At 40.0% G+C, this 13175-nt stretch overlaps 1 protein-coding gene across 2 annotated transcripts; it reads left to right on the forward strand.

The window, feature by feature from the left end:
• The first annotated feature begins 9054 nt into the window (after positions 1-9054).
• LOC105167013 (dehydration-responsive element-binding protein 2C) lies at positions 9055-12189 on the forward strand. Of its 2 annotated transcripts, none has more exons than XM_020695286.2 (2): positions 9055-9293; positions 10835-12189. In XM_020695286.2, exon 2 carries the CDS (start codon positions 10958-10960, stop codon positions 12035-12037), a length of 1080 nt encoding a protein of 359 aa, XP_020550945.1. In that variant the 5' UTR covers positions 9055-9293; positions 10835-10957; the 3' UTR covers positions 12038-12189. The 2 variants fall into 2 exon arrangements, with proteins under 2 accessions (XP_020550945.1, XP_011084866.1); XM_011086564.3 differs by having other exon boundaries at positions 9056-9293; positions 10948-12189.
• Positions 12190-13175: the final 986 nt, after the last annotated feature.

A 13175-nucleotide genomic window follows, 5' to 3' on the forward strand; every position in this document is an offset into this window, starting at 1 on the left:
GTAAATTACGACAAATTTTTTTGCAATTTATCATAATTAAAAATATTTTTTCGTAACAACGAGTATAATTTTCAAATATCGATGTATGTTTGTAATTATAAAAAAATCTCAAAAGAATTCATCGTATTCATCCAAATTGTTTTTTACAATTTTAATCAAACAGTTATATTGAATCCACACTCTGTCCGATCAAAAAGGCAGTAAGATATCAGTAGTAGTGAGGTTAAGAGATTTCTCTCTCTAGAAAATTCTCTCTAGAGTGCCTCATCTTTGGTTTGCTCTTCCATGTCTCTTCTTCGAGTTTCTGCAAATTCCGGACCGATTAAACGTTTCCCCTTCGGCTGCTCATCATTTCTACCGAACGGTTTTGGGTTTTGAAGTCGTCTTGCCGGCGGGAAAGCCTCCACCGGAGTTGCAAAACAGGTTCTGTTTTTCTGCTGTTTCTGCTGTTTTTTGCTGCTGTTTTGGGTGGTTTTCTGCTGCAATTTCGAGCTGCTTGCACGGGCTGCATTCTGCCATCAACCTGCTGCTATTGCTCTGCGTTTTTAGCACCATTTTGCTGCTGCAACTGTGCAATTTTCCACCATCTTCTCTGCAGAAATACTGCTGTTTTGGCTGCTGTTTTTGGCGAAAAACTGCTGCAGTTTGCAGCCATTTGCATGGATAGAACCTTGCTGCAGTTTCTGTTCATTTTTGCATCATTTGCTGTTGCTGTTGCCCAATTTTCAGCCATTTTTTTCGGCCAAATCGAGCTGCCGGAGGTAGGTGAAAAGTTTCCTTTTCTGGCAGCAACATAAACTGCCTGCTGCACTGCTGTTTCTGCACTTTCCCTGCTGCCTGCTGTTTCCTGCAATTTCTGCTGCTTTTTGCCTGTTTTGGAGCTGCAAATTTCTGCAGCATATTCTCCCACTGCTGCACATCCTCTTTGGTTCAAAAAATCAGCCATGGCAAAGAACAAGAAGGCCATGAAACCAGCAGCAAATTCTGCTTCCGGCCAGCCCTCCGACCGGCCACCGGCAGCGACTGAAACAGAAAAAACTGCTGCTGCAGCTGCCATAAATGCTGCCACCGGTCGGGCCATCAAACCGACCACCACCACCGCTGCTGAAACTGGAAAAATTGCTGCTGCAGCAGCCAAAAATGCTGCCACCGGACTGTCCACCAAACCGACCGCCACCACCGCTGCCGGTAAGGTGAGTTCTTCGACTTTTACTGAGTTCATTGCTGACATGGAGGACTCCCCCTCCCATATCACAAAGAATGTTACAGAAAACGGCACCGACAACCGGCCGGAGGGGAAACTGCCGGTGAAGGAAAATACGGGCAACAAAACAGTCTCATTCGCCGGCTTATTCAGCGCCAATCGAAAACTCACCGCTGAAAATAAGCTCAACAAATACACAGTTGATGATGGCCCACTGACCTTGGGTTCCGATGACCTAATTGATGTCCGAGCAAGATTGGGTTTTTGCCTTGTCGGCTACATTGCCGGCAAGTTCCCCGGACTTAAGGCGATCCGCGCCCTATCCCAATCTTGGGGTGCTAGTTTCCAGCAACACGAGAGTGGATGGCTCATATTCCGTTTCGCACGCGAGGAGGACAGCCAACGCATCTTGGCCGGTGGCCCATATTTCGTTTACGGACGGCCGCTCCTACTGAAGCATATGCCGGTATGTTTCGAGTTTAAGGAGGACGACATTAGCCTTACGCCGGTCTGGGCTACACTCCCATCGCTACCGCTTGAGTGTTGGCATCCGAATGCCCTTGGCAAAATAGGGTCGAGACTGGGCACTCCGATCGCCATGGACACGTTGACCATGAAGATGGAACGAGTCTCATATGCCCGAATCTTGGTGGAAGTCGATGCCTCAAAGAAACTGAAAGAAGAAGTGGAGTTTGTTATGCCAAACGGCATAACGCGAAAGCAGCCGGTGGTCTATGAATTCACTCCGAAATTCTGCACAGATTGCAACAGATTTGGGCACTTGCAAGAGGCGTGCCAAGGTTTAACGGCCGTTCCCCCTGCAGCCGTCCCAGCCGCTCCCGCCCCTGTTGCTGCAACAGCTAAGCCGGACGAGGCAGCTAAGACTAAACCGGCTGAATGGACGATCGTGCACAGACGGAACAAGGGCAAGAATGTAGCAACTGCAGCAAAGCCGGCAGTAGAGGTGCAGCAGCCGCTTTCTCCACCGGCCGGCAAGGAGGAACAGGGGAAGCACAATATGAGAGCAGCTCAGCCACGAAAATCTGAGGTTACAGTGGTTCCTTCACCGGCTGATTGTGCTAGCTCTTCATCTGAAACATCCACGGCCACACAGCAAAAAATGCCCGGGTGGAGGACGGAGGAGAATGCAGCGTCGGGCGGGACATCGAAAAAGACGGCCGAAGGGGAGTCCGCCCCTCAATCCCCATGAAGATAGGATTTTGGAATGTGAGGGGCTTTAACCGGCCTCTCAAACACAATGGGGTCGCCCACCTCATTAAGAATAACCGGCTTTGTCTCTTGGGCATTTTGGAGACAAAGCTAGCAGCATCTACTATTCCGAAGATTCTAAGTCGCTCATTTCCGGGATGGTGCCAAACCAACAACTTTGACACCATCGCCGGCGGACGTATCCTTGTGATTTGGGACCCGGCAGTGATTGACCTACATCCGATTGACATTTCGCCCCAAGTGATCCACTGCCATGCCACGAATAAGTCTTCTCAACTCTCCTTCTATATTTCATTTACATATGGTCTTTATTCTGTTGTTAATAGAAGGAGCATGTGGGATAAACTTACTGATTTGGGACAAGCAATTACCATGCCATGGCTTATTATGGGCGACTTCAACTGTGTGAAATCTCCCGAGGAGAAGCAGCTTGGAGTGGCACCGACCTGGTATGAGCTTAAAGATTTTGTGGACTGTTGTGTGGCACTTGGATTACTCGATGTTCCCACTACGGGCTGCTACTACACATGGTATTCCAACAACGAGAGCAACCCCGTATGGTGCAAGCTCGATCGGGTCTTATACAACAATGAATGGCTTGAGGCCGGCTTGCATTGCAGTGCCCATTTCAATCCGCCGGGATGCCTTTCCGATCACTCTCCGGGTATTATTTCTATCTTTGATCATACTCCCACTAAGCCAAAACCGTTTCGCTTTTTCAATATGTGGGCAGATCATCCGGATTTCTTAGCTACTGTTGAAGCAAGATGGAACTTGAGCGTTGATGGGACGCCGCAATTCAGCCTTTGTAGGAGACTGAAAACACTTAAGAGCACGCTCAAGGCTTTCAATAAGCAGCATTACAGCCATATCTCTGCCAGAGCCACAGAGGCTGAGCTTGCCTTGCAAGAAGCCCAGAACCGACTTGAATCCAATCCGGGAGATGTGGCGCTACGGGACTCTTTGGGAGATCTTAGGAAAAAGGCTGTCTTCCTTGCCGAGGCCGAACGGCACTTCTTCTATCAGAAAGCCAAAATCCACCATCTTAAGGAGGGGGACCGCAACACCAAGTTCTTTCACGATATGGTGAAGCGAAATGTCTCTAGGAATTCCATCGGGGCAATCACTAGGGCGGACGGGACCGTTATCACTGCGGCCGAGGATATTGCACAAGAGTTCGTTGATTACTACACATCACTCTTGGGCACCGAGGCTCACACCCTCCCTGTCGATGATGGTGTGTTTGAATGGGGTCCCCTACTTACCCCTGAGCACACTATGGAGCTTTGCCGGGCAGTCACGCCATTGGAAGTCAAGGATGCCATCTTCCATATTAGCGACAACAAGGCTCCCGGCCCTGATGGATATTCCTCGTGCTTTTTCAAGAAAGCATGGAACATCGTGGGTGATCAAGTTTGCAGGGCCGTCTTGGATTTCTTTAGGTGTGGGCGGATGCTACGGCAACTCAACCACACTATCATTGCCCTCGTGCCGAAGTCAGATCATTCCACCTACGTTGCGGATTACCGGCCGATTTCGTGCTGCAATGTCATTTACAAAGCCATCACGAAGATTATCTCGGACCGGCTAGCTCCCGCATTGGAGCACTTGATTGACCGATGCCAAGCTGCGTTTGTTGGAGGCCGCAATATCACTGACAATATATTCTTGGCCCAAGAAATGGTGCGGCAGTACTCGAGGAAACGGATTTCACCTCGATGTACTATCAACATTGACCTACGCAAGGCGTTCGACTCGGTCTCGTGGACCTTTCTCTCCCGAGTTCTTCACGGGTATGGCTTTCCTCCACTATTTATATCATGGATTATGGAATGCGTTTGCAATTCTTCCTTTTCAGTGGCTATGAATGGCTCCCTTCATGGGTTCTTCCCGGGGAAGAAAGGCCTTCGACAAGGAGACCCGATGTCGCCGGCACTCTTTCTTCTCAGTATGGAATATTTCTCACGATTGGTCAAGAGGAAAACTTCTACATCGGACTTCAACTTTCACCCTAAATGTGAGAAGTTGAAAATCACGCACCTCCTCTTTGCCGACGATCTCATGCTCTTCTCCGGTGGCGACCTTCCATCTATCCATATCTTGATGGAATGTCTTCAGGAGTTTAGGGACGTTTCCGGCCTCACCGTCAATACCTCTAAGTCAAGCATTTTCACAGCAGGCATTCATAATGAGGAGCTTGACGGGATTCTCGCTCAGACGGAATTTGCGAGAGGTGAGATGCCGGTTAGATACCTTGGCATTCCACTTGCGGCACAGCGGCTTTCGGTCACCAACTACTCACCGCTTGTGGATCAAATAGCCAACTGCATTTCGAAGTGGACGAGCAAATCATTATCTTATGCAGGCCGACTGGAACTTATCCGTTCAGTTATTCAGGGGGTGGAGTGTTTTTGGCTCCAAGTCTTCCCACTTCCAGCGGCGGTTATCGAGAAAATTCACCGGCTTTGCAGGAATTTTCTATGGAACTCCGGCAGGGCACCGGTCGCTTGGGAGGAAATCTGCCATCCCAAGGAAGAAGGCGGACTTGGTATTCGACATATCCAGTCCTGGAACGTGGCACTCCTTGCCCGTGTATTATGGAACTTCCACCGCAAGGCAGACACGTTGTGGGTGCAGTGGGTCAACGGTGTCTACCTCAGAGGTGCGTCAATTTGGGAATGGCAACCGAAGAAGGGGGATTCTCCACTCCTTCAACGGCTTGCCGAAATCCGCAATAGGGTGGTCACCGACTTTGGGTCTCCGGAAGCAGCAATCGAACATCTGACGAGATGGTCTACCCCTAAGGGTCTCCAAACGTCAAAAGCTTATGAGTATTTTCGGCCGAAGCTTGCGAGGCAGCCTTGGAAAGCGGCTATATGGAAGGCTTTTATCCCGCCAAAATACTCATTTATTTTGTGGCTTGGCATGCGCGGTAGACTAGCCACAAGGGACAGACTTGGGTTCCTCCAAGAGGAGGATTTGTGCTCATTATGCATCAACACCAAGGAATCGGCCAGGCACCTTTTCTTTGAATGTCCGTTCAGTAGCTTCGTTTGGTCACGGATCCGACACTGGATTGGCATCAGCAGGACTATGTCAACCCTTCAAAGCGCGACCAAGTGGCTCAAGAAGGAGAAAATTGGTTCGTCCGTGCAGAACAAAGCGCGACACCTCGCTTTGGCATGCACGGTCTACACACTTTGGAGGCATCGCAATGAAGTCATCTTTGAGGGCTCAACGCCCTGTCCCGAGGGGCTCATTAGATTTGTCAAGGTTACATTGTATAGGGTCCTTTGGACTCTTTTCCCACATGGTTTGCTTGTATCCTAATCTTTAGCGTGGGATTTTTGTATCTCTCCGGGTATGCCCGGAGTACATTGTAAATATTTCTTGGATGAATGAAACTTACATTTCACCCAAAAAAAAAAAAAAAAAAGGCAGTAAGATAGTGAAATAGATCCCCACATCACACTCCTTAGATTCCTTGGACAAACATACATGAAACGGGATAGATAGAAAACCATTTGTCGTCAGCCTCAGCATTGACATGTTCTCTCTTTATCCTTAGGCATCCAAAAATGCCAAAAATGATAAAAGTACATCTTTAGCATCAATCTTTTTTTAAGATAAAAATATTGAACAAATTTCATCAATACCTCTTAAGATTAAATTTAATATAATGAAAAAATTTAATCTATGCATCATGTTATGTAAAGGGTTTAATTTAATTTTCTCAATGTGATATTGTAAATAAATAAATTATCCTTTTATAAAAACATATCAATCAGCCCTCTGTATTATTTAAAATGACGTTCCTGTCTAATAAAATAAATTACTTCAGTTTAAAAAAAATAAGAGGATAAATTGGTGTATTTTAAAAAATACAGAGAGATAAATTGCTAATTTTTTTAATTTATAAAGAATAATTTATTCATTTAGAATATCACGTAGAGTTCATTGTATTTTTTTCCATTCCTATCTTCTAGAAAATGTCTTTATTATATGATTATACTTTAAAAAAGAAACAAAAAGAGAAATTAAAACAAATATTGAATAATATGGACCTATTTTCCATAAAAGAGGCATCGTTTGCATTGGTATACCCAAGAACAGTGCGGGCTGACTGAGTCCACGTGGAAGCATGCGATCTACGTACGCCATTCAAACACCCCCAGCAGACTTGTTGACTTTGCATAACTCAACTCTTGACACGTGGCGTCCATGCAAATTATTTCACCTTTTTTGCAATGTGCCCCTCCGAATTCCTGACAATTGTGGACCACTACATTTTCAACCCGTCTATTTACACATACTATTCTTACTTTTTGGATAATTATACATACACCCATCAAATTATTAATATTACTTACACAAATTACTTTTACGAAAAAATTACACACACACACTCAAAAAAAATTTAGCATCATTACATAAACTACTCCTATTGTTTTGCTATCAGGGGTTATTTCAGTAATTACACAAAAAATAGAGATAATTTAAGCAAACAGACCATAAGTTAGAGAGTGTAAATGTAATTATTCCTTGTATGTAACTACATCAATTCCTTTTCTTTTATGTTGTTTTTTATATATATTTTAGTCAAGTTTTAACGAAAATTTCCCTCTTTTTTTTTTTTTTTATAAAATTGTCGTGTTTATAGTTCAATGGAAACTTTTTAAAAATAAATTGTTAATTGTCAGAGCAGCGTATTGATATATGTATGTGTTTTATATGTATATATTTTCTAACTATAACTTATTTATTATGGAATCGTTTGGTTCGTACGACTATACATTATCTATCAAGCTCAAGATAATATTTTTATTTTTTGTAATTATTTACGTACTATATGATTTATAACAAAAATAATTTTACAAAGAATTATTCTTATTAGTCTTTTTGTCTATTATTACTTGATCATCATAATTTCAATTATCAAATGCGATATCACACGACACAATATGTCAATCAAACAATATATATTAGTGATGATTGATACAATATAAAATGTATATGTATGATACGAGACTTTAGGATTTTCATTTTAAATTATTATCTACTTAGTATAAAGTATAAATTCTGTCATATCTTATATAAAATTAATGACATCCGATAAAAAGCAAAATTTAATGCACATTTGAACACTTGCCGCACCCCGATAACACTAATCATCTCAACTTGATACGTGCTCAGGAATCAAAATAGAGAGCTAGGCCTAGCTTCATTTTTAATTTTATACTATTTCCAATTATGAGATCATATTTTATAAATAAAAAAACAATTGTGGGATTTGAGTCATTTGGCTATAAATATATATAAAAAAAAATCATTATATCACATCATTTTATTAAAAAAAAAATTATTTCTTACAAATAACTTATCCCTTCTCGATATTTTTTAATTAGCCAATATCAAAACATGATTTAACATTTACAGTATTTTTTATTTTCTTCAAGAATAATACTAAATATATTTTTATTTTGAAACTAATTTGCGAAATACCAATCACATTTTCCAAAATTCAACATTAATTTTCCAAATTATCAAAAAAATGAACTCCAAACATTCCAAAAGATAAGGATAAAATATAGATAGGGCTAGGGACATATGTCATAGTTACCAGAAAGAAAAGGGGGTAATTATGATCATATATAATATATAGATAGATAGATAGATATAGATATATACCTTAAACTATATACATTCCTGATCATCAAATTAGGCACTGAGAACCAGGTTTCTTGAAATTAGCTTTTTACCTATATATTCATACTTTAGGGAATAAAATAAATTAATTAAAGAGGTAATCTTGATTCTACGACTAGGAGATAGATAGGATTACCAAAGTCCTTGAGAATATTTACTTTTTACTTTTGCATAATCAACCAACTTTCTTATTTTATTTAAATCTAAAAATCTCCCCAGGTAAATGTTTCATCAGGTTTAACTCATAATGTGTTAGAGCATAAGTAGTATTATTATCACATTTATGTACAACAAAACATAAACATACTTACAAACGTTTACGGCTCTGATTACTTTGTTATTCGAGTGTAATTAGAAATAAGCCCCATGCACGTTTGCCGATCAATCTTGGGCTTGCATCTAATTATGTAAACAACATGGTGGTTAGAGTTGAGTTAATTATCCATTTCAATCATGCATAGAAAATGAGGTATAAATAAATTAATCAATAATAGTACAACTAAGTATTTAAATAATGGATATGTTATTATTGTATGTCGAACATAAACATAGAATTTAAACCACATATATAAGTCTTAGTCTCCAATATTTGCCTTTTTAGGACAAAGATGTAAAGACTCTCAACAAAGTATTGGATCAAAATGGGACAATTGCATGTTATAAGTCTCAAGTAAAGAAATTTAAGTAAATGGGGGCGTTACTGAAGTTTAGCGAAAATATTGGGGTTAAATTGCAAAAAGACCAGAAATCGCTTCGCCTTCGCCCCCAAGCAAAAACAGTAGGCAAAGCCGCACACAACAAAAACCCCTCCATCATCAGTAAAGATGTGCGGTCCAACAAGGTGCACGACACGTGGCAAATCCTTCGGCGATCAAACCGCCACGCCACCAATAAAAAGCCAGTTTGAAATATCTAGGAGAAGAAGGCTATTTATAGAAGCCCGCAGCTCTCACTCCTCACTCTCTCAAGGCGAATTAATACTGCTCGAAGAAGAGAAAAACCGTTCACCAAGTTTGCTTCGTTGATGAATTTCAAAGGGCTGAACCGCGCGGAAATGCTATTTGAAGTAAGATAGAGGAAATCGCTGAGGATCAGTGAAGGAAACGTTGAAGGGAAGGAGCGTTTTTCCAAGGGTTTCACCGATTGGTGAAAGGTAAGTTGATTTGATCAGAGATATGAGTGGTTTTACTTTTCGTATTCATCTTTTGAGCGTTTGTTGATTTCTGCCTGGCAATCTTATTGCGATCATTATCGTTTCTCTGGATATAATTACTTATTCTGCCAATTTCTGGAGTTCTTCGTTTCCAGCAACGATTTGGTTAGAAATGGGGGTATGTGGGGAATGTTTCTGAGTTAGAAATGGTTGTCCATGTTATTGAGAGTTAAATTTGTTGATTGAGTAATAAAAACTAAAAGAGGAAGTTGGTTTTTCTTTTCTTAAAAAAAGAAAGCGGTAAGCACACGATTATATCAATGTCTAAAAAAATTGGATAGTTGTGCTATAAATTGATTGAATCAATATATTAATATAATAAAGAATCATGAAATAAATAAATTGCAATATATGTACGTAAGATGAGATAAATAACAGCACTTTTGGTGAAATTCGAATTCATAATCAAGTCTTGGTGATATTCGAATTCATAATCAAGTCTCAATCACTTGACTAAGATATTATTGGTAAAAGTATTTTCTGATCTTTAACTAGTGACGTTTTAATTCTTTATATTTAAGATTTTTGTGCTACTTTAGTCCGTAATACCAAAAGTTCATGAAAACTTAAGAACAAAATGATGGGGTATACAGTATAAAACTATCAAATAGAACATTATAGCTGGGTGGTAAAATTTATTAAGTATTATAAATTAAGTACTTAACATAAAATAATTTTATGTTACAGATTCGAAATAATTATACTGATTCAAATAAATTTCAACATGAAAACTACTATACAATATTGTTAATATTCCACCAATTGGAAAATGTTCAGATGTATTGTACTATATGATAGTTTATTCAATTGTAGAAAAAGTACATAAATTTAGTAAGTGTGAAGTTTTTACAAAAATTCTTATAATCTTATACAAGTGCTTAACTATATAAAAAGTTATTGACAACTAGACATTGTATATGATAGCTTTAGTAATTATCGGAATTGAACATGATCACATTATCAGGGATTTAGAGTTACAAGTTGAACAGTAGGAACTAGAGTGATGCAAATTAAACTTGAGGCGCATCTCTATTTATTTGAAACAGAGAACGTATTTTCATGATACTCGCTAGTGTCCTCAAGAATTGGCATCTGAGAATTAGGATTATACTATTTGGCTCATTTAGAAAATAATCCGAGGAGGAATCTTTTGATTAATTTTTTATCGGAAATTTTTTATCCAGACTAGATTTGGCAGAACCAAACCAATCACGGATCACGTATGATACACTTGCCATGTGAATGGTGATTAGTCGCTTTCTCTTAACTGTACACCAATCACACGACAAGTGTATTGCACTTGTCAATGTAAATGGCTCGGGTTCGGCCAAATCCGATTTGGGTTAGAATTTCCCATTTTTTACCAATTTATTCCAATGCTGAAATTATCGACGTCTTATGGCTGCGAATTCCTCGTCATGGATGAGGCTCATTGTGTTTCCCTGCTGGCTAAAGTCCCTTTGATCTGAGTGTGATTCTAGGTTCTTGCTGTGATATAGTCTTGCACTCTTGCTTAAAGATACGGATTAGGTTCCTTGGTTTGAGAACCTTTCGCAGATGAGTAGATAGTTGAACCTTTCGGTTCTTGTTGCAGAGATTTGACGATGGTGTGTTATAGAGATCAAGCTTCTAGTATGGTGTCGCAAACCATGGATTTTAATAGGAAGGGGAAATCAAGAAGCCGGAGGGACGGAACAAGATGTGTAGCAGAGACAATAGCAAAGTGGAAGGAGTACAATATCAAATTTGATTCTCTTGGCTATGAAGCCAAGCCAGTGCGTAAGGCTCCTGCCAAGGGATCGAAAAAAGGTTGTATGAAAGGTAAAGGTGGTCCAGAGAATGCTAGTTGCAATTACAGGGGCGTAAGGCAGAGAACGTGGGGTAAATGGGTATCGGAGATCAGGGAGCCACACAGGGGAAGTAGGCTGTGGTTGGGCACATTTAAAACTGCAAACGAAGCTGCTCTTGCCTACGATGAAGCTGCAAGAGCAATGTATGGGCATTGTGCGCGGCTTAACTTTCCAGATCACGGTTTGCCAATAGAGTTTGCTAAAGATTGTCCTTCATTGCCAACTACATCCACATCTCACTCCACAAATTCTGAGATGTGTTGCAATGATAATAAGCTGAAGGCTTATGATTCAAAGGCAAAGCAGGAAGATGGTGAAAAAATAGCAGATAATTGGCATCAGGCAGGTGGCACGCCAATGACCACATCGAAGGGCAAAATAAAGGAAGAAGCTGCGGAGCATGAATTAAAGAAAGAAACTCTGAGGGAGGAATCAAGAGAAGAATCTATGGATACTGAAGCTGTGAAGTTCTTTATGATTGAGAAACCTGATTATTTACGTTGTCGGGGTGTTAACCTTGATAATTTCCCGGCAGATGATATGTTTAATGTGGATGAGGTGATTGCAGCATTGGACCCTGCTCCTGACCGTGAACCTCGGCCTCTGACTGGGACAGGATTGCATGTAGCTCAAGAAACAAAAGTTGATCACAGAGATTTGTCGTGTCAGTTGCAGCATCCGAATGAGAAGTTGCTTGGTGACCTGCCACACGTGGAGGCTACTATTGGATTCGATCACGGAATTGATTTCCTGAGACCTGGAAGACCGGAGGACTATAACTTGTCATTTAGTGAGTTGTCGTTGGAGTTAGACCCTGACCAGATGGTAGTTTAATGGAAAAGGTAATCTCTTGAAAAAGGAATGAGGAGATAGCATTTTTGGTCATCCCATGGGATAAAAGATTGTATCATCTTCGGACCCAAATACAAATTTTTTCTGTGAGATGAATTTTGGAACTTACCGATGATAAAAGAGTTATTTCAAAATGTGATACTTCCATTGCAAATTATTGCTCTATATTAAAGCGCGGTAGACTCCTCAGCAGCTGTATATTTTGGAAACAAAGTAAAGGATATGGCAGCTCAAAAAGCACAAAACCAAAAAGCCGAATTAATACAGCTATGTTGTGTATAGTGGAATAAAAATATATATTGAAAATACTTTCTAAATTTCGAATGAACTAGCATCACATGCATCAATATTTACGCATCATCCAAACAATTATTACATATTTGGTCAAAATTATATTATACAATATATGACATTTTAAGTTTCTAAGCACAGTGCTCAGAAGATTTATTCATTACTTTAAAATATTTTGTCAACTTTCAAAAAGTTTGGGATGCTTTAACATTAAGTCCTACAGTTAATCCGACACAACTTTATCTATATATATATATATATATATGTGATTGATTATTTTTTTTGAACTGTATATTAATGACATAATAAATATAGTATATTTTTCATTTAATTAGTTTTCCATGAGGTAAACCTAATCTGGTTTATACTCACACATAGTGCATTGACAAATTAAAACTGGAGGATGGACACAAACAACTATTGTTCGTCCAACTATACATTTTCAATTGAACTGGATGTCACACACACACACAGAGAGTCTGTGATTGAGAGAAGAAGTTGAGACGATGGCAGGCAGCAGACGTGAGCGCCACTAATTCTACTTATTTATTAAGAAGTATGCAAACAAGAAGAACATTAAAATCAAAGCCCACTTGCAAACCAACTTGCGTTTCTTACTCATAAAAAAAGTAGCACATACGTCAACAAAAAGGAGCGGCTGCAAATGCAAGCTGTTCATTCTTCCATTTCAACTAACTTCCATATCCCCTTTATTTTATTTTATTATTGTTTTTTTGGGGGGTGTTGACAGGAATAGGATAATTGCATTGTTATTTCTTTCAATTTGGTATACTATGCTTATGAAAATTATGTTTGATATCTTTAATAT

Source organism: Sesamum indicum, linkage group LG7 (assembly GCF_026168435.1).
Source record: "Sesamum indicum cultivar Baizhima isolate 11 linkage group LG7, ASM2616843v1, whole genome shotgun sequence".
NCBI lineage: Eukaryota > Viridiplantae > Streptophyta > Magnoliopsida > Lamiales > Pedaliaceae > Sesamum > Sesamum indicum.